Here is a 20,761-nt window from a genome sequence, read left to right as displayed (position 1 = left end):
TACATCTGACTGCACACGCTAGAAATGAAGCGTGGCCTCGCTTGGCGCACAAACTGGGAATGCAGGAGAGCGACTAGCCTGACTCCAGTTGGCAGAGCTAAATTTGAAATGAATCCACCCGGCTCCTTTCTCTCTCTGCGTCAGTGACCCCTCATTTGTTGTTTGCCATTAGAAAACTACAGTACTTACAATACAAGAATCCCATTTTCGCCCACTTTCCTCCTTTTTGCTGAACCCGGCAGACGCGCTCTTAAACTCACCTTTTCCTTTCCCTTTGATGTCTTCTTTGTCTGCTTGTTTTTATGGACGCTGTCTCGCTTTAGTAAGTGTTTTTCTTACACATATACCAAACTCATACTACATAAAGATAATTTGGTAAATGGACTGTGGTGTCAAGTGAAAGTGGTGGAGAATTACTGATCCTTAAATATATTAGGTTCAAACACACTCAATTGTTCACCTTAAAAGCCAGTAAGAGCCGGCGCACAACAGAAGAGCCTTCCTCCTCCCATCATCTGTGAACAGAGAGCAGCAGCAGTGATACATGGGCCAGACTGGCTATTGATTGGCTCTGTCCTCCTGCCCTGATGCATCATGCCATCTCTGTTTAGCGAGCAGGACGCGGGACGTCAGCGCTTCCACCCAACGCCGGCCAAATCAGCCTTCGCATCGGTCGTAAGCAGCGCTGGTGTCTGCGCGATGATGGATCAGGTCATCTACCTGGTCCCAGGGCCTGACTGCGAAGCGTCTTCTTCATCGGACGCCAGCTGACAGGACGTCCATCATCGCCAAGCCACGCCAATGGGCCCTGTCCCTGACGGAGCAATGCCTGCTCATCAGCACGCTGGCAGCGGCTTTATCACTCGGAGTCGTTTAGGGTGCGTCATAAATTGAACCTCGGTGGTTGACCACGACCAGCAGGGGCTCGAGGTCTTGTACTTTGCCTACAGTCAGATACAGTTACTACATTTTATTATTGGGATTCAGGTTTTTCATGCACAGGTACACTCAAGTGTGCACTAGAGTGGCAGTGGGTGGCAGGAAGACCCAGATGAATCACATTGGGGAATTCAACATATTTCTACCAGTTACCAGAGTTACTAGAAACACATCAGATAAGTAGATAAATAATGCAAAACTGAAAAAGCCCTTTATTTACACAACTATAAGCCGCGCAGCCTTTTCTAGTGGGTTCTGTCTTGGACATTTTGGCACCACAGGAGAAGGCTACAAGGCCAAACCAATTAAAACCAACAGAGTTCACCCGCAGTGGAGCAGAAACGTGGTTGGAAAACGCCACCGAAATTCAATAAGCTACATTAGCTTCGAGACGAAATAAAGCTTTGTGCTCCATTAGAGCCCGGCGAGGCTCAAGAGGTCATCTAAGGCAATACGATTCCTTCGCTGGCCCAAAAAGCATCTGACGAGAAATCTCTGATTGGTAAAATCGGCCAACCTCACTCACGTAGAAGTAAATACCTCTGCACCTGCTGCTGAATCTTCCCACATTAACATCTGGGGAATTACGGACTGATACATGTTATGTTAACGCTTACAGTCGCGACATTCGACTAACTTCTACCTTACACCATTGTTGGCTGACACCTGCGGACATGAGTCGTATTTTAGAGTCACCATCCTGCAAATGCACTGAGCTCCTATTTATTTGTCTCGCCGGCATCTTTAATTCATTCCCTCATTTGCATGATGTGAGCACCACACATCGCTCCAGCTTTTAGAGGATATTCCGACTGAAATCTTGCCCTGAATATTGGCTGAGCGCTCCTCGTTTACTCGAGGTCATGTGCGAGCGGTAAAGGCAGATATTTTGACTTGCCAACACACAAAATGACCATCCTGACATGAGTCGTATTTTAATGACCATTAATGACCAAAATGACCATCGTTCGCCAAAACAATGTCGGACTCCGTAGTTTTCTCTGGACCCCTCCCCAATGTGACCAGCGATGACATGTATAGCCGGCTGTCATCGCTCCACCGCTGGTTGTCTAGGTGGTGTCCTGCAAACGATGTGGGCTTTGTGGCTAATTGGAGCACTTTTTGGGGAAAACCTGGGCTGATTAGAAGAGACGGCGTCCATCCCACGTTGAACGGAGCCTCTCTGCTCTCTAGTAACATGGCCATGTTGCTTAGTCCCCCCACTGCTTGACAACTCAGAGTGGAGCCCAGGACGCAGAGTCGCAGTCTTACACGCCTCTCTGCATGTTCTCTACAGCCGCGACCCACTCTTAGTCTTAGTTATCGCATAGAGACTGTGTCTGCTTCTCGACCACCTAAACTATACAAGTCACAAACAAATCAAAGAGGAGTGACTTACCAGAATTTAATAAACATCAAAACAGTTCCTCTTACGGAACAAAGTAATAGTAAGCTAATAAAGTGTGGTTTATTAAATATCAGATCTCTCTCATCTAAATCCTTTTTAATAAATGACTTGATAAGTGACCATCACATAGATCTGTTCTGTCTCACTGAAACCTGGCTGCAGCAGGATGAATATGTTACTTTAAATGAGTCGACTCCAATGAGTCACATCAACTATCATGTTCCAAGAAGTACAGGTAGAGGTGGAGGAGTAGCAGCAGTTTATAAATCAGATTTATTAATTACTCCTAAACCTAAACATAGTTATAACTCATTTGAGAGCCTCACTCTGAGCCTTTCTCACCCAGACTCTAAAACTCAGAAACCAGTTGTGTTTTGTATTGTTTACCGTCCTCCTGCTCCATATTCAGAGTTCTTAACTGAATTCTCTGAATTCTTATCTGACTTAGTTCTTAGCACAGATAAAGTCATTGTAGTGGGAGACTTTAACATTTATGTAGATGTTGACAGCAACTGTCTCAGCACTGCTTTTAACTCCTTAATAGACACTATTGGTTTTACACAGCAGGTAAATGAACCCACTCATCGTTTTAACCACACTCTAGATCTTGTCCTGACATATGGAGTTGAAATTGATAATTTAATAGTTCTTCCCCAAAACCCTCTGTTATCTGACCATTTCTTATTAACTTTTGAATTTAGCACAACTGACCCTATAACAGCTGGAAAGAAATGTTACTATAGCAGATGTTTATCTGACAATGCTGTTGCCAGATTCAAGCAGATGATTCCATCATCTTTTGCCTCAATGTCTTGCAGATACACAGAGAACAGTCACCTTAATCCTTATGAACAGGTTGACTGTCTTGTAGATGATGCTGCAGCTTCTCTACGTACAATGTTAGACACAGTGGCTCCTCTGAAGAAGAAGACAGTGAATCAGAGGAGGTTAGCTCCGTGGTATAACTCAGACATCCGCAGTCTAAAGCAAAGGACTAGACAACTAGAAAGACAGTGGCGTTCCAACAAAATAAATGTAAACTGCATTGCATGGAAGGACAGTCTAATGAAATATAAAAAAGCACTTTGTGCTGCTAGAAAAACATATTATTCCTCCCTAATTGAGGAAAACAAAAACAACCCCAGGTTTCTTTTTAGCACTGTAGCCAGGCTGACAAAGAGTCATAGCTGTATTGAGTCTACTATCCCCTTAAATCTCAGCAGCAATGACTTTATGAACTACTTTACTAATAAAATTATCATCATTAGAAAAAACATTCAGCAGCGACTTCTTCCAAATGACAGAAAGCACTGTCTAGATCCATCAACTTTAAATTTATTAAATCCTCTGTCTTACCTAGACAGCTTCTCCCCCATAACTCATATGGAGTTAACCTCAATAATTAACTCTTCCAAGTCGTCCACTTGTCTTTTAGATCCAATCCCAACCAGATTACTCAAAGAAGTTCTACCTTTAATCAGCTCATCCATATTAAATCAAATCAACCAATCTTTACAACTAGGCTATGTACCACAGGCTTTTAAGGTGGCTGTGGTCAAACCTCTATTGAAAAAACCAACCCTTGACCCTGGACAACTAGCCAACTATAGGCCCATTTCAAATTTACCCTTTATTTCCAAGATTCTGGAAAAAATCGTGGCTAAACAATTATCTGACCACCTTAGTGGGAATAACCTGTATGAAGATTTTCAGTCAGGATTTAGAAAACATCATAGCACAGAAACAGCTCTGGTTAGAGTCACTAATGATCTTCTATTAGCTTCGGACAATGGTCTAGTTTCTGTCCTTGTCCTGTTAGATCTTAGTGCTGCATTTGATACAATTGATCATCACATTCTATTACAGACACTAGAACATAGAATCGGGATTAATGGAACAGCATTGGGATGGTTTAAATCCTATTTGTTGAACAGATTCCAGTTTGTTCATGTTAATGATAAATTCTCCACACGCACAAGGATAAGCTATGGAGTTCCACAGGGTTCTGTGCTGGGTCCAATTCTGTTTAGCTTATACATGTCTCCTCTAGGTGAGATTATTAGAAAGCATTCTATTAATTTTCATTTTTACGCAGATGATACTCAGCTATACATGTCCTTGGAACCAAATGAAACAGATCAACTAGACAAAATTCAGGGTTGTTTAAAAGACATCAAATCCTGGATGTCCCAAAACTTCCTTCAACTAAACTCAGATAAAACCGAGATTCTTATTGTTGGGCCTAAAAATCTGAGAGAGACACTATTAAGTCAGATAGCCACCCTGGATGGCATAACATTAGCTTCAGATTCTACTGTGAGGAACCTTGGTGTCATGTTTGACCAGGATCTCTCTTTTACATCATACATTAAACAAATCTCCAGAACCGCCTACTTCCACCTTAGAAATATAGTTAAAATCAGAAGCATCCTCTCTCAGAGCGATGCAGAGAAACTGATCCATGCATTTGTTACCTCTAGGCTGGACTACTGTAACTCCTTACTCATAGGATGTCCTAACAGCTCCTTAAAAAGCCTACAGCTCATTCAAAATGCTGCAGCCAGAGTTCTGACAGGACTTAGAAAGAGAGATCACATTTCTCCTACATTAGCTTCTCTGCACTGGCTGCCTGTAAAATGTAGGATAGAATTTAAAATTCTCCTACTCACATACAAAGTACTCAATGATAAAGCTCCTTCTTATCTTAAAGACCTTATAGTTCCTTATGCTCCCAGCAGAACACTTCGTTCTCAGAGCGCTGGGCTACTTACGGTTCCTAGAGTGTTTAAATGTAGAACAGGGGGCAGAGCTTTTAGCTTTTTTGATAAAGCTTATAGTTAGAGATGGTTCAGGTCACTGGCAATTATTGTTAGTCACAGGAACCATCTCTTAGTTAAGCTGCAATAGACATAGACTGCTGGGGGACTTAATTTATACACTGAGCTCCTCTGTTTCCTTCTACCTCCTCTGTCCCATAACCTCCCATCATTGTCCCATGTTTAACTAACCTTGTCTCTTTCTGTCCAGTAGTTGTGCTTCTCTCCTCTCCCCCCCCACCCCCACTCTTTCTCCCTCTCTGTCCTCACCCACAGGTATCATTGGACTCAAAGTTTGGTGTCTGTGATGGGCAGCTGCGGATCCAACCATCCTGCCTGCATCCAGTCCCTGGTCCTACCATCCTGCCTGTGCTCTGTTGTTGCTTGTTGTTGCTTGTTGCTGTTGCTGTGCTTTTCTATCTCTCTATCCTCTCACCCCAACCAGTCGAGGCAGATGGCCGCCCACATCCAGTCTGGTTCTGCTGGAGGTTTCTTCCTCGTTAGAGAGGGAGTTTTTCCTCTCCACTGTTGCTGTCAAATTAAATGCTTGCTGTATGTGGGATTTGTTGGGTTTAGTTGTGTGAGGTTTTAAACCTTACTTTGTAAAGTGCCTTGAAATAACTTTGTTGTGATTTGGCGCTATATAAATAAAATTGAATTGAATTGAATTGAATTGAGGCAGAGGTGGATGCGTTCCTGGCTGCTCGGCCCCGCGTTCGGACCACGCACCGAGATGTTACAGTAGGCGAAGAACTGGCAGGAACGTGTGGGATGTGCATGGTTTCAATCAAACGGAAGCCAACAACTTGCTAAAGAAGCACGGTGATCCAAGTTCGGCTCGATTCCTGCATAGCGGGACTACTTCCAGCACAAATCATACGTAGCAGCTTGGATGCATGAAAAACCTCAAATGATCCGTTCAACCGCGCTCCAGGAAGTTGATAACGTAAAAGTATATAAAGTTGTGTTGATTGCAGCTTTAAAGTCAATTTAAACATTACAATTACACATACAGTACATCATTTAACAAGTGAACCTGGAACCTATTAGAGCTGACATCGGTCACTCCCATTGGGCTCCAATTAAGGACACATCCAGGCCAACCTGCGTGTGTTTGGACTGAGTGGAATCCCTTCCTGAACCCGGTTGGTGTGATGTGACAGTATTAACTAGTGTGCTAACCCAAAATAAAACCTCTAAAGCCACTCCGGCTGTTAAATCTCCCCAAATCCCACAAATATTACTGGGAACATGATTTCAGTGCCCTCGGTAGTACATGTCACTGCAACCTTTTTTTATGAACAGGATTTTTGAAACCAGTGGGAGCTTAGGAGCACTGGCTGTTCTGTCAACCCGCAACTCCAGGCTGGAACACATATTTACAGATGGGTGACAAATTAAAGCAAAAGCCAACATGAGCTTGGGTATGTGGTGACACACCGAGCCATATCGGTAGACCTGTGCCTGACGGGTCTGCATCATTACACCCTCAGATGTCCGATCACGGCACAGAGGGATGTGGGAACACCGTAACATCCCTCTGTGGTAACAGACCGTTACCGCTGACACACGTCTTAGAATGTCCTGAATTAACTCATTTAATCATTTGTTTGTCTTCTGTTTTATTGCAGTCAATAGCCACTTTAAAAACTCTATTTATTGAGGCGTCTGATCCAAATGCAGATGTCCCTGTTTCTTTTTAACACTAGCCAGTGGAGTAGTCTTTGTGACTGAAGCTCCTGCCTTCTGAGACCTAACAACGGATCTCTTATTCAGACCAGTTCGCATCAAACGCTTAAATTTGAATCTAGTATAAATTTGCCTGTGCCTATAAATGACACAAAGCGTGACAGGATGTTCATTGCTGAGTTCTATTAGTGCACCTGTGTGGAACTATCTGCATTTATTAGATTTATCCAGTCATTCACTAGGGTTCAAACTGTGTCACCCATCTGCAGACAAAGTAAGAGAGATACAAAAAAGAAAGGCAAACCAGCGTCATGCTTCAACTCGAAGTCAAGCTCCAGGCACTAGACACAAGGATTTGGATCAGTGCTGTGTAATCTTACTTAATGTAATCTTCATCTAGAAAATCTAATTTGAAATGTTTTTTTGTTTGTAATAGAGTTTAACTTTGCCTCATCAGCTAGTAGTATTATTATCCAAAAGTGGCTTTACCATGGCATGCAACAAGCCCGTAAAAATGCCAAGAGGGGCCATTGATGTAATTAATAAAGGTGGGAGAGCATGTAGATAGCTCAGACAGGTTGTCAGGAGAGCAGGGACCCTTAGAGACTGATTAGAAAATAGGCAACTACAAAAAGAGAGAAGAGCAAGACATCGGAGGAATAGATTGTGTCAGTTGACAGGGTGGGAAACGCATCAAGAAAATGTACTTGTCCTGTGAATTAGTACCATCAGAGGCTCAATCTGGCTTATTAGAGCTTGTTTTCAAGTGGCTCCAAAATGGGCTTTGGCTTCCTTCCCACCCTGGGACTGAGATTGTTTCAGAAGTGAGCAGAAGAGATAGAACAGAGATGAGAGACAGAGGAGGTGAATGCAGAGCTACAAAAGAGTTTTATTAGGCATGCTACAGAGGTAATGCAGAATACACAAGAGAGGCCATGAGAGGGGGAACTCAAAAGCAGAAAACCAAGTCGCACTTCCCTTTGTTAAAAAATAATTCAGCCTTTAATTGTGCCTCTTCCAAACTTTACCAAATCTTTACATATTTAGCTGTATAAAATCAGACTTGGAGGAAAAAAATATACATATTTTTTTATGAGCAAATGCCTCAAGAAAAGAGGTTCTGTATAAAAACAAGTGGGAATTCTGACAATTTCATGTCTTAAAATGTGTCCTCAAATGCTCGGTTTTCTGTTGTCAAAACGAGTTCAAATAATACTAAAGGCACAGAAACTTTGGTCCAACTGAGTAGCCCTCTCGAGTAAACTGTCACATGACAAATGAAATCACAGTGGACATTTTCTGTTTCCACAGCATGCAACACTTCCTGATCCTATTGTAACTATTCACGCTTTGTTACCATTAACTACACCTCACTGATACAAAAAAAGCATGGAAGGCTTTAAAGACAGAAGAAAACATTTGGCTCTCAGCCATGTTGTGAAAGTCCATGTAGATCAAGAATTTGAAATCAAAACTGGGGCAGAAAAACCTTACACTGAAAACGTGGAATATGTTCTAAGCTAAAAGGTTTGCTTAGAATTGTTTTTTTACAGCAACCTGTAGCAATCATGTTGTGTTATTGTCTTACATGTTGTTACAGAAATATTTTTTCCTGCGGCTCGACTAGAAAGAAAACATCCATGTAAATCTCTGGAACAAAAAAAGTTGGTGGCAGAGCTTAATGATAATTTCATGGTAAAAATAAAAGCTTGCATTCTCACCAACCCCAAAATATTCAATACCAATGTGCCTCAAAAGTAAATAGAGCTAAAATGAACATGTCTACCTGCAGAAACAGTTGATATTGTCAAGTAAGGCACATAAGTACTGTATCTTTACAACTAAATTAAGAATTAAACACAGATCTACATCACTATCATACCGTGGAACAATCAATTATGTCAAAATTCTGACATAGAAATACAGTTAAGCTGGGATGATCCACAATCTGCAACATACTCAATTGTCCTCTTTAAAAAAAACAAAAGGATGCAAGTTAAAAGTTTTAGTCTCTGATGGAATGACAGGTTAAAAAAAAAAAAAACCTAAACAACAAAACTGATTCAATCAATGTGGTCCCCCACCCCCCAGACAGTCTGAGAAAATGCTGACCAGATGAGAGACAGTAAACCCTGATACCATCAGGGCATGTCACATTTTCAAATGGTGGATTTAGAGAAAGAGACTCTCAGGTGCTGGTTGCCTCCCATGTTGCAGTTGTGAAGGTCGATTAATGCCTGGATGGCCTCCTCCACAGTTGACATCTGGATTAAAGCCATTTTGCGATCTCTGGAAGATGTGATACAGTGGTGAATACACAAACTTGGCTGGGGTTAAAAGTGCTATGCATTTTGTCAAAGATGAAAGCTTTATTAGAGTATCAGTAGCTACAAGCTGTTGCCAGACCTTCATTTGACTTAAACAGTCTACTTACTGGAAAAACTTAAACGCTTTCACTGTGCCTCCAGAGTTTGAGAAGAGTAGCCTCAAGTCATCCTCTGTCACATCTTGTCTGTAACAATAAAAGAGATCCTTACGGTTAGAAACACATATTAAAAGCAAAGACACACTTAGAAGCACTCAAATAAGCAGGTTACAGTCGACTTTACGAACACAGGCTGCTTGTCATTTAAACTGGTGAGGTTAGGGGACAACAGAAGTTTGATTTGCCAAGGTAGGTTTCTTAAAAAAAAAAAAAAAATCTTCCATGAAGAATAAAAGAAGATGCTGATCATCTACCACCAGGTTGCTAATTGTAGTACAATCAACATGTACAAAGGCTGCAACTGTAAAATCAAAGAGTCCATAAAAGACCCTTCAGTCAGTGCTAATTTTGATGTTCAGCCCTGGTTCATTGTGTGCTTCCCAGAGTACTTTGTCAGCAGATGTTTGCACTGTATTCACTCCCAGCATCTGACAACTGAACTGATAGGCCTAATGCTTACGGGATGTTGGAAAGGTGAAGGGTGGCAGAGGGCGGGAAGATGTTCTGGAAGTTCTTGGATCCAGGTTTCTTGAAGCGATGAAGTGGGGAATTGGCAAAGTCCTTCGTCAGCCCTTGGTCATCCAGGCCATCACGAGGCAGCGCCACCGTTTGATGCTTTGATAGTGTCACCCGGATAATCTTACCATACATCTTCTGGCCATTTAGGTGGCTCATTGCTGTGGTTTATGGAACAATAGAGAATAAAAAGCAGAGAATAATAATTAAAATACTGCTCTGTGTCATGGAACATTCATTGGATGGGTCCAGCCAGCCTAAAAGAAATAAAACCGTGGTAAATAATTTTAGATTAAGAAATTGTTAAATTACGTTGCCCATAAAGACGTACTGCTTACTGAAACTCTTGGGTCCTATAAAATATGTACAATAAAGCCTTTAGCAAATCAGACTCAAAACAGTCTATACATGCATAATGTGATGAGTAGCATATTAGATATACAATACAAACAAACAGAAAGATACAACAACAATCAAAACTCAAATTAAGAATATAATCTGGAAAGAAAAGAAGCTGGGTTGTCTCCAGAAGCACCCAACGGACAGAACATCAGCCATAAAAGCTGGTCTCCACCACTGATAAATCAATTTAATTTGCCTGGGTATAAAGCCTGCTTACCTAGCTGAGCCTGGTTGGCATCTGACATCTGAATGAGAGCACTGTCCTTCTTATTGTAAAGTATTTTCACCCTCTGGACATCACCATATACTCCTGCATTAGAGCCACAGGCAGGCAGGAGAAGTGGTGAGTTGGAGAGAAAGCAGACAATAAAAAATAAAGTTAGCACTCGCGACAAGGATATTTAAAGACAAGAGGCAGAGAAGAGAGAACAGAATACACAGGAAATTTACAGCAGAGAGAGCGAGAGAGAACGAGAGAGAGGGAGGTGTGTGAAAAAGAACATGTAAAGAGAGAAGAGACACCCTCTTAACTTATAAGTTATCAAGCTAACTAAGATGGATAGAAACAAAAACATGCAAAACTCATAAAATGTGTATTAACAGATTTAAAGGTAATAAGCAATGAATTAAGATATAAATAGGGGGCATTGTATTAATTATAAATAAGCGTAGTGTAAAAAATACATAAGCTCATAATAATCATAATCATAATATAAAAAGATAAAAATGATATAGATAAAGAGAAGAGAGAGAGAGAGAAGTGAGGGAAGAGAGAGCCAACGATAACATACCGAAGAGGGTAAACAGACTTTGGGGCGTAACCATCTTTAGAGGTAGAGAAGAGCAACAAGCAGCGTGAGACAGGTAGAGAGGTAGGAGAGTCGGAGCGGAGCGGAGGTAGAGATGGACAGATCGATCCAGAACGGAGGTAGGTAGGAGGAATGGTGGTTTTTGTATTCCCCCCGGAGAGTGATGGAGGCGGTGGGTCATGGAGGAGGGGAGAAGAGGAGGCATGGAGGGGTTTTTGGACGGCAGGAGAGAAGGAAGGAGGGCAGGTTATTGTGGGAGGAGGAGGTGAGTTGATGGGGTTAAAAATTCGCCACCAGCACGTAGAGGGGGAGGCAGTATGAATGGAGGGGAGAAGTTGGGGAGGGGGTAGAGAGATAGGGAGAAGAGATGAAAAGGAAGGCAAATGCAAATGGGGGGAATAAAAAATAAATAAAAGTGAGAAGGAGGGAGGGACAAAAAATAAAATATAGGTCAGTACACTGGAATAATGCAGGTAGTTTGGTCAGAGACAATGGCTTGGATCAATGTTTTCTTTAGTCAAAATACAGCAAATAACCTGTGCCAAAATGTATTTAACCCTGGACAAGCATGGGGTAAAAGGTACATTCATATAAAAATAAAAAATAAATCATGAAATCAGCAATATAAACAATCATGGGACAAAATTAACATGCAGCAAGTCTGGAATCTGAAGATCTACAATCTTTCAGCAGGGAGAATGGTGCTACAACAATATGAGAAGCTGAGGGGGCAAAATCAGTTAAAGAGACATGCGGTACAATCGGGCATGCAAGAGTTGATGCGAAGGCCACTCGAGTAAAAGGTGGCGTTCACACAAGTCCAAGAATCTAAAAGAAAGCTTTAAGCACAGTATCTTAACATCAGTGATTCGCTCTAAATGCTTTTGATACTGTTAAAAGGCTCCAAGATGACACATTCAATCACAGCCATAGAGAACAGACTGATGAGGAAAGAGACAGAGACAAATTAGACACTACTTAAGGCCAAGTTCTAGAAAAGCAGAAAAACAGGGAGAGAAGATTGAGAAGCAAGTGATTCAGAGGCAGGTATTTAATCCCAGAGTTGAGACACGGGTTAGGAGACCACAGAATGATTTCATATGAGCTTTCATATGAGCTGAGGAAAGCTTAGAAGGAAAAACAGAAGAGAGGCAGTTAGCTGAGTTAAGATACAGTTTGACAAGAGAAGGGATGGGTAGAACATCAGAGGAAGGAAGGAGGGCAGGGTATAGGTGCAATGAGAGGAACAACAAGTCTCCCTCTGTCTTACGGGGACATATGAGTCTTGACCAAAACAAAAAACAAAAGAACAGCAACGCCCTGGGTGTGTAAGAGACACTAGAAAATATGGCAAAGAAAAGGTTAGACAAAAAAAGTTAGCTTCATATGAAAAGAAGCTGAGACACTGTGTTTTCTAAGCCTGGATATCAAATGTATGACTTGTGACCAAAGACAGTTCAATGATAAAATCTAATTGATTTCTACTGATCTCAAATTGTTCTCTAGATAAAAATGGAATCACAAGGGCTTGAGAAATGTATTACACAGTAGCTGTCAGACAAAAGCGGAATCTTTATCCTGTCATACTCTCAACTTCGTGTTTGAAGTTTGTAATATTTAAATTTGTGATGCAAGTGACTTAATAAAAGCCCACCATGGACCTGTGTATTCTGAATGGCAGACAAGACAATAAAAAGTGGAAATGGTAGCACAAGGAGGGAAAACAACAGAGGATGATGGTGGCGTGTATGACTGGTGGATTTTAAGTCATTTATGACCTAAATGGTCCATTAGATTGTGCTGGTATATGGCTTACTGACCTCCTCGTTAAGGTTGCTGACCAGTAGGACGCCGCTGGACCCCGTCTGCCCAGCTAGCGCCACCCTGCCGGCAGCAGCTGCAGCCGCTGCTGCAGCACTCAAGGGGTTCAGCGCCCCTGATAAGGCGCAGAACAAAACAAAACACGGAATGGTGAGAAAATGCAATATTATTAAACAAATTCTAATTTAAAATGTAAAGATAATGAGATAAGGAGGAAGAATAAAAAAATGTGATCTACCTGGGATCTTACCGAGGAGGGAGTTTTCTTTGCTGAAGGCAGCAGCTACAGCAGGGTCAATGCTGGGCTGGCCGTCACCAGCAGGCAGGTCGGGGCGTGTGTAGTCCCGACTCTTGTCATTGTTGTACTTAACATTTAGATTGACCAGCTTGGAGAAGTCGATTCTCAGTGTACAGCACGAGTTGTAGATGTTCTGGCCATCCAGTGCCTAGAAGGAGGGACAATAAACATTGCAACTATTGCACGTGGCATTGCACAGCATAAACTGACCCACCGGGGCTTATTGTTTCTGCAGTACAACTAGGGGAAGCTTCAGGTGCATGAGCACTTACCAGTTTAGCCTGGTTTGCATTGGAAGGATCACTGAACTGGAGGAGGGCCTGGAACTGATTGTTCTTAGTGAAAGTGATTATCTTCATGACTGTGCCAAACTTGGAGAAAATCTGCCAAAAAAAAAAAAACAACAACACTCAGCTTTGTACAGTGAAATTTTCTCTACTTTGTTGTACAGTTTAACAATAGTCGTTACCTGTTGAAGTACATCCAGCGTCACAGGGTAGAACATGTTGTCAATGATGATCCGCAGAACGGGACTTGAAGCTGCAGCGAGAACCTCCTGCACGTCTGAGCTTGGCGACCCGCTGGACTGGACAGCTGACACCGCTTGCAGCACTGCCTGGGTCCGCTGCGGCCAAAAACTTAAAACAATCACTCTTTGTACTTGAGTTTCAGAGGAACTGATTCATAAAAAAGCAGAACAGGCTTCCTCTGTGCTTAGTAAAACTAAAGCGGTCCAAAAGTACCAAAACTATTTTATTGTCGCTAAACTGAAATACACCATGAAACTTCTATCTTTCTCTTTGGAAGTATTTCCTTCATTCATAGGTTTAATGTCAAATAAGTGATAAATGCAGATGCTTTAGCAACAAATTATTTACTAAAAAGACAAAGTCTTTAAAACTTTCCTTTACAGACAGGATAATCAATGCATACCCTTATTAGATAAATACACTTTTTACCATTTTACAGACTAATCAGATAACTGAAAATCAGCAAATTAATCAATAAGGAAAATAACTAGACCTGATTGAGAGCATCAGTCTTGAGCTCTTTGTGATTGGAGTACTGAATGAAGACTGGGACATTGCGGACATGAGGATTTACTGTGTTGTAGTAGTTAACCATAGTGATGGCTGCTTCCTCTGTCCCCATTTCCAAGAACGCCTGGCGGTAGAGAAAAACAGCAACACCGTTACCATTCTAATTACCATTCTAGAGTAATTACATGATCAGAACCTTTTATCTTTTATTGAAAAGTCTTTCCAAAATGTAAAAAAAACAAACTGTATCGATCTCTAGGGCAGAGGTCTCAATGCAATATATACATCAAGTGAATTGTAATTTACCACTACAGTGGCAACACTCTCAGGCAAACAGATGAAGTTGTCTGAATGCTGAGATGAGGCAGCTACAGATCGATCAAGACTGGCTGACACACTGACATTGGTAGAATGGGCAGGACAAAGCAGCAGTACTTGACAGGAATCTAGGGGACAAAAGCAGGGTATTTCCTACAGCCCTCCAGAGCAGACAGACAACAGGCTTTTGTACAGCTTGGTCTGTGGGCATGTTTCAGACACAGCTCGAGATAGCAAGGTTGAATGTATCCAAAAAAACATGTCAGCTGAAAGTTGACATGTTTTTTTTTTTTTTTTGACACTTGCTTTTTTGCCATTTCATTGTCTGTACTCACCTGGTTTTTCCCCTTTAGTGTGAGAATGTTGGTGACTTTACCAAAAGGCAAACCAAGCGCGATCACTTCAGTCTCTGATGCCTCACTGGGCAGCTTTCTGATGTGGAGAACACGAGACGGTGGAGCCGCCTCCACCCTCGGCTTCTTATTGTCACTGCCATTCGAAGCCCCATCTAAAATTTTAGCACAAATGGTGAGCATCTGTGCTAATCAGCTTCACCAAAAAACATGTTTTAAAGCCTCAGACGTTATCGTGGTGTATTTGGATTTTTTCCCCCATTACACTACACATGAGGTGATGCTAAATGCTGATCTACACATCAGATTGACAGGACATTTAGATTATTCTCTAACGTGTACACCCAGAAATTAATCAGATCTGTCCCAGTTCATTCAGTAGTGTAACTATGTCAGAGTCACACAGAATTATCATCAGTGACAAGAAGAACAAGCAGTCCTGCTACAGATGGTCTGGCCCCCACAGAGCCCTGAGCTCATCATCATGGAATTGGTCTGGGATTACACGAAAAGACAGAAGTTACTGAAACAGATTAAATACACAGAAAAACTGTGGCAAATTATCCAAAATATGCAGAACAACCTAGAACGTGGCTTGTTTTATAGGGAACATTTTGACGACAGTATTCTCTATTGATGTAATTTCCAGCTAAAGACAAATGTTTTTCACAATCTTATGTTAATTTTTATGACATGATTTAAGTTACAGTTGCGACAGAATCAGGAAAAATGTGATTAGGAGTCATTTCACAACCCAACAGGTATCCAATTACAGCATATTTAGCTTGTCAGTAATGTGTACTCTCATTTATGATTAATTACATTCAGAAATGATTTGAACCAATGTGACCCATTTAAAGAATTACCCACCTATAGCTCAGAGGGGCACTGTGTAGCAATGACAGACTGGAACTTTGATTAAGTAGGCTGCCAAAACCCTTGTGTGTGCCTGTAGCATTGTTCTTGTTTAATAATTTCTGGATGCCTTTTCTTAATTAACTCTGTAGCTTTCTTTGAGATGCTTCTGATATCATCTAAACAGTGAGGAGGCATTAAAACGCTGTGGCGACACTATGTTTGTTCCAGTCACATGCTGTTGTGTGTGGGTGCCCACCTACTGAGGAGCGCAATGTTATTCAGGCACTGAAAAGCTCCCATGAGATAACAGTTCAAATCACGCAGCCTGTTTCACTTTTCAAACACCTATTATCCCTTTGATTCCTTTTACTGCTTGCTTTCACTGCCGATTAAATGGCTTCATGCAAATTCTGCCAATCCCTCCTCTATTCAGGGGTGGTCGGAACGAACTCACCGCTGATACTGCTCATGCCAGAGTTGGGACTGTTGTACATACTCATCTCGTCAGATCCTCTCTGCGGGGGGAAAGAGAGAGAGACAAAGACAGAATGTCAAACACAGATGTGAAATAATGGAGAAAACGATTTCCATTTTCCACGTAGGCCCTCAAACAGACCATAAGACAGAGCCCTCCAACGATATTATAAAAGGAACAAAAGGAGAGGCGAAGACTAGGTAGAAAGAGACATAAAGCCGCTCAAGAGTGGCCTGGCTCCTCCTCCTCCGGTGTAGGTTTAATCTTGCTGAATTTAAGATGTCAAGATGTGTCATTTCATCCTGAGCTAGACTAAGTCCCAGAAGGCTTGCTGAAGCTGACGGGCGCCCTGTGCTCTTAAACCTGACTGATGGGATGACGAAGAAGCTCGCTAGGGACCTATTACACACACAACTTTATAATAGCTTGATACACCCCCTCCTTGCTTCTGTCTGACTGAATTTGAACCAATTGTTCTTCTGTCACTAGCATTCTTTATGGTTACGATAAACTAGATGTTGTATGCCTTGCTACAGCCACATGACACTAATAAATTGAAAGGGTAATAAAGTTGTCTTAGGCCAAAATGTGAGCACCAAGTGCAGGAGTTAAGAGAACCCAAGAAATTATTTCTCCCCCAACAGCTGGCAACCCTCTCTGTTTTTTCTATGGCACTAAAGTATTGCTGAAATAAAATTGGTGGCGAAGACCTCCATATGAGAGGAATTAGTATTTTATGACTGTTGTTTTTCCTTCTGGAAAGGACTTTAACTTTGTTTCATCAACACAAAAATGCAGCTGGCACGCAACAAATTCGGTTAGGTAGCAAACAATGCGCTTACAAAAGAAAAGTGTGTTCTGTGATAGGTAGGGACATTAACTATTTTATCAAAACCTGTCCGATGCTAGAGAGGGATATAAAATCTAAACAAACATACAAAAAGGAAACAACTGTTCCAACAATACACCATGTAACAAATGACAACTGTTTCAAGATTTACTTTAACTTTTTACTTAAACTTACTAAGTGCTTACTTACTAAGTTAAGCAAGGAGTCAAACAAAATGACTTTAAGTCATTCATTAAAATCTTAAATGCTTAATTCAGTCTCATTATACTTTGACGCTGATGTCTTTACATAAGTTTGACAGTACAGACATCAGTAAAAGAAAAAAAGAGTTGCTCTATAAAAACAATGGTAAAAGTTGAGTTTAATAACTTCTGCAAGTCTGAGCCTACCTAGTGGTTCTATATTCTGTGACTCGTAGCAATGCCAATCTGTCAACATGGCTTTAAGTGAAAGCAAAACATGGGAAAATTATTTCCCTCTATCACAGAATGATTAAGTAGAATTATATTTTTCATGGGGTTTGATTTTATGTCAGTTTCCACAGCATCTAAAAACAGTAGCACTCCCCCTAGTAAGCTGCAAACGCAGCAGAAGGGAGTTTAAGTGGAAACGGGGTTAATGAATGTCACAGAGCAGTGATAAAATGTGGTGAGAGAACAATCCATCAACAAAGCAAAATCAGTCCATGTCATACTTAACCCTTAATAGCTCTCTAAATTACAATTAAAATCACCAAATGTATTATTAGCATGATAAAAAAATGTTATATAATAACTAAAAGAAGAATAGTCGTAAACTAACATTTTAAGATTATGTAAATGAGAAATGTTCTGCTTGTGTTCTCTCCCTAACAATGAGGTAAGATGTAAGACTGGTCTATTTTCCACAGCTCTGTGAAAGAAAAACATTCTACAAATTATATTTTTTTATGCCTCTTATACACAGTCTAACGTCAAACAAAGGCAAACAAAACAATGTTAATTGTCTCTTTTAAGGACAAAATGTTTACCCAATGCTTAATCTCCCGACCTGACATTGTCCCTCAGGATTCCCTGGTGAAGAGCATAATTCATGATTCCCCCAATTATGATAAAGTTGCCATGACCCTAAAGCAGTAAAGTGTGCTCACATGATTACACTGTCAACTCAGTGCTTCACCATAGATATGATATTCTATGATATTTTATGTGAAAACATGTGTTCTGTTCCATACACAGAACAATTCACCAGACACAAAATCATCATATAAGCCAAACAAAAATCAGACAAGCACCAATACCCCCAGGTTTAGCTGTGTAATTTGTATTTGCATTTATTTTACATAGGAGAGAAACTATAACTAATCTTTAAAGAATGAGAACTCTGTAATTCCTTGGATGTTTCCGTAGTTACTGTGTGATGTATTGCAGCAAGACACAAGCAATTACACTGTGCATGTTGTTTCATAACACATCAAAAACCACCTACAGTGTTCAAGGCAGGCACACATGAACTGTGTATTGAAACTTAGCCAGAGCAAAAGGAAAAGTCTTACCTTCACTCCAACTGCAACATCGCTGATGCTGAAAGAGAAATCATAATTATCTATTCAAAATGTGAAAACGATTAACAACACAGACAAGGCAATATTGTCACATTATGATAGGAATTCAACTTTTCCTTCGTTGGACATTTAGTTGATTAGACAATATTAATGTGGATGTCATTACGGTTGTTTTTAGTAAAATGTAATCATATGATGCATAACATAGACGCATAACGCAACCTTTGCTGCATATTCAAAATTCCTTTAGGTCCATGTTAGAACTGAACACACTTGACGATGTTAACAACAACCTTCTAGAGCTAGTCATCTGGAATAGAAACATTCTGTCAAACTGTAACTGGTGTAATTTGTTCTCCTCTTTGTGTTTGTGACCATATTGTGCAGAGGTGTAGAACAGTAATAGGCCTCTTTTAGGCACCATAGGCATTTATATTATGGTTAGAATGTCTCAGGTAAGTAAAAATAAGCCACAGTCCATCACTCCTTTAACACACACAGGTCAGTCAAGTGCAGTCACAATAACCATCAAACACTGGGAGGAAACTAGCTTCCTTAATGAAGAACTGTTACCTGGGCTAAATAACGGTGCGTAAGATTAAAGAAAAATTACAGATGCATCAAATTTAAAGCATTCAGCAGGGACTGTGTGGATGAGGCCTCTATAGTCACACAGATGCAAAGGCACCACCACTGAGAGAGACATGGAGAATGTGATAAGATGGTAGCTGTTTACCACTATGAAGCAGAAGAGAGGGGGTGGAGGAGAAGGTGTGATGGGGACACTTTACGGCTGACGCTGTTGGTGATTTATTATCTTTTTTACTTTATGATAACTTTTTCCCCACTGAGGTTTTCAACACCCCGTTAACCATCAGATCACCTGACCAGCTCAGTTAAGTGGGAACTTCTTGAAGGAATTGTACAAAGAATGCCAGCTAACCATGCCATCCTGCTGTGTGAGAAAATAGCAAAAGTGTGCGTAGCTGTTATCTAAGAGAAGGCAAACTGAAATCAAAATCACACATTTCGCGCGACTCCACATATAACGTCAGTTAGTTTTGACCAGATCGGCATGAACTATAAACATAAAAAAACACAACAGTAAAGAGTGGCTTTAAAGTACACTGCTGGTGTGCAGATTTAAAAGCAGATTAACCTTTAACGTGGTACATGGAGCCGCTCAACCAGCCAGAGCTAAGTTAGCCACTGTTACAACACAAAGGATCAACCGTACTGTAACGTTACATTAGTTAGCATACACGTCTGATAAACTTCACTAGCCGCTGCAGTACAAATACCACTGTGTAGCTGAAATACAGGGTAAAACAGCAGCAACAGAGCTCCGCGGGACCTCGTCACACAAGCGAAGCATTTATTGTCATAGATAACTCGCAACGCAGTAAACACTGGGGGCTAGCTAAGTTATGCTAACATCAAGCACTTCCTTAACAGAAGGGAGCGCGTGGCTATGGAAACCCGTTAACGCAGGAGCGCGTCTCACGCTTTTCTCTAAAATGACGCATTTCCGAAGCAAGTACCGCGTGCAGCCTTGTGGTGTGTGGAATGGGATGTAATGGGTATCGGTGATAAAATTGTAACGTTACCCGTCCATTTCTGTAACGATTTCTCAGCGCGTCTCCTTTCCGTCCTGTTTTCTATCCAGTTTACACCTACACTGCGCGCGCACCCTACATGAGAGCAAAATGGAGGCAATGTGCGGGTAGAGGACGAAGTCGTGGCGGAAATGGCCGAAGACTTCCGAAGTGTACAGATAAGGCACTGCGACCAAAACATAAGCGTGATAGTGGCTTCATGGAGACATTTGGCTAGTGCAAGCTTTGGCTAGAAATGTTTCCTTTTATATTTCACAGAATCACCTGATTCTTTTAGTATGAAAACAAGAGATATCATACGGCAACATGCCCATATATCTGTATATTATAAACTCATTACCATGTCCACTGGACACATTAAAGATCCTAAAAATGTCTGATTAACATTATGAAAAACATTCCCAGGATGTCAATAAAACCATGCATCCAGGGACTGTTAATTTGCTCTCTTCACATGACATTTTTTTTTAGTTCAGGATTCCTTCTGCATGCACGTGAATGGAGAAATTAGAAAGGGGGAAAAAA

The 20,761-nt window shown here is 41.1% G+C and overlaps 1 protein-coding gene across 2 annotated transcripts; it reads right to left on the bottom strand.

Moving 5' to 3' along the window:
• Positions 1 to 7,721: 7,721 nt before the first annotated feature.
• Positions 7,722 to 20,341, bottom strand: LOC114853633 (polypyrimidine tract-binding protein 2-like). 2 transcript variants are annotated; one of them, XM_029147221.3, is made up of 14 exons: positions 20,228 to 20,341; positions 18,612 to 18,639; positions 16,207 to 16,267; positions 14,877 to 15,049; positions 14,207 to 14,347; positions 13,653 to 13,808; positions 13,456 to 13,566; positions 13,124 to 13,331; positions 12,885 to 13,000; positions 11,047 to 11,080; positions 10,473 to 10,565; positions 9,798 to 10,014; positions 9,287 to 9,364; positions 7,722 to 9,141 (listed from the first exon to the last, which is right to left on the bottom strand). In XM_029147221.3, the coding sequence occupies exons 1-14, from the start codon at positions 20,233 to 20,235 to the stop codon at positions 9,012 to 9,014; spliced, it is 1,554 nt and encodes a 517-aa protein (XP_029003054.1). In that variant the 5' UTR covers positions 20,236 to 20,341; the 3' UTR covers positions 7,722 to 9,011. The 2 variants fall into 2 exon arrangements, with proteins under 2 accessions (XP_029003054.1, XP_029003055.1); XM_029147222.3 differs by having other exon boundaries at positions 13,136 to 13,331.
• Between the last annotated feature and the right edge of the window lie 420 nt (positions 20,342 to 20,761).

Source organism: Betta splendens, chromosome 4 (assembly GCF_900634795.4).
Source record: "Betta splendens chromosome 4, fBetSpl5.4, whole genome shotgun sequence".
Lineage (NCBI taxonomy): Eukaryota > Metazoa > Chordata > Actinopteri > Anabantiformes > Osphronemidae > Betta > Betta splendens.
The sequence above is the reverse complement of the archived record's forward strand: the minus strand, read 5'-3'. Positions and strand labels throughout refer to the sequence as shown.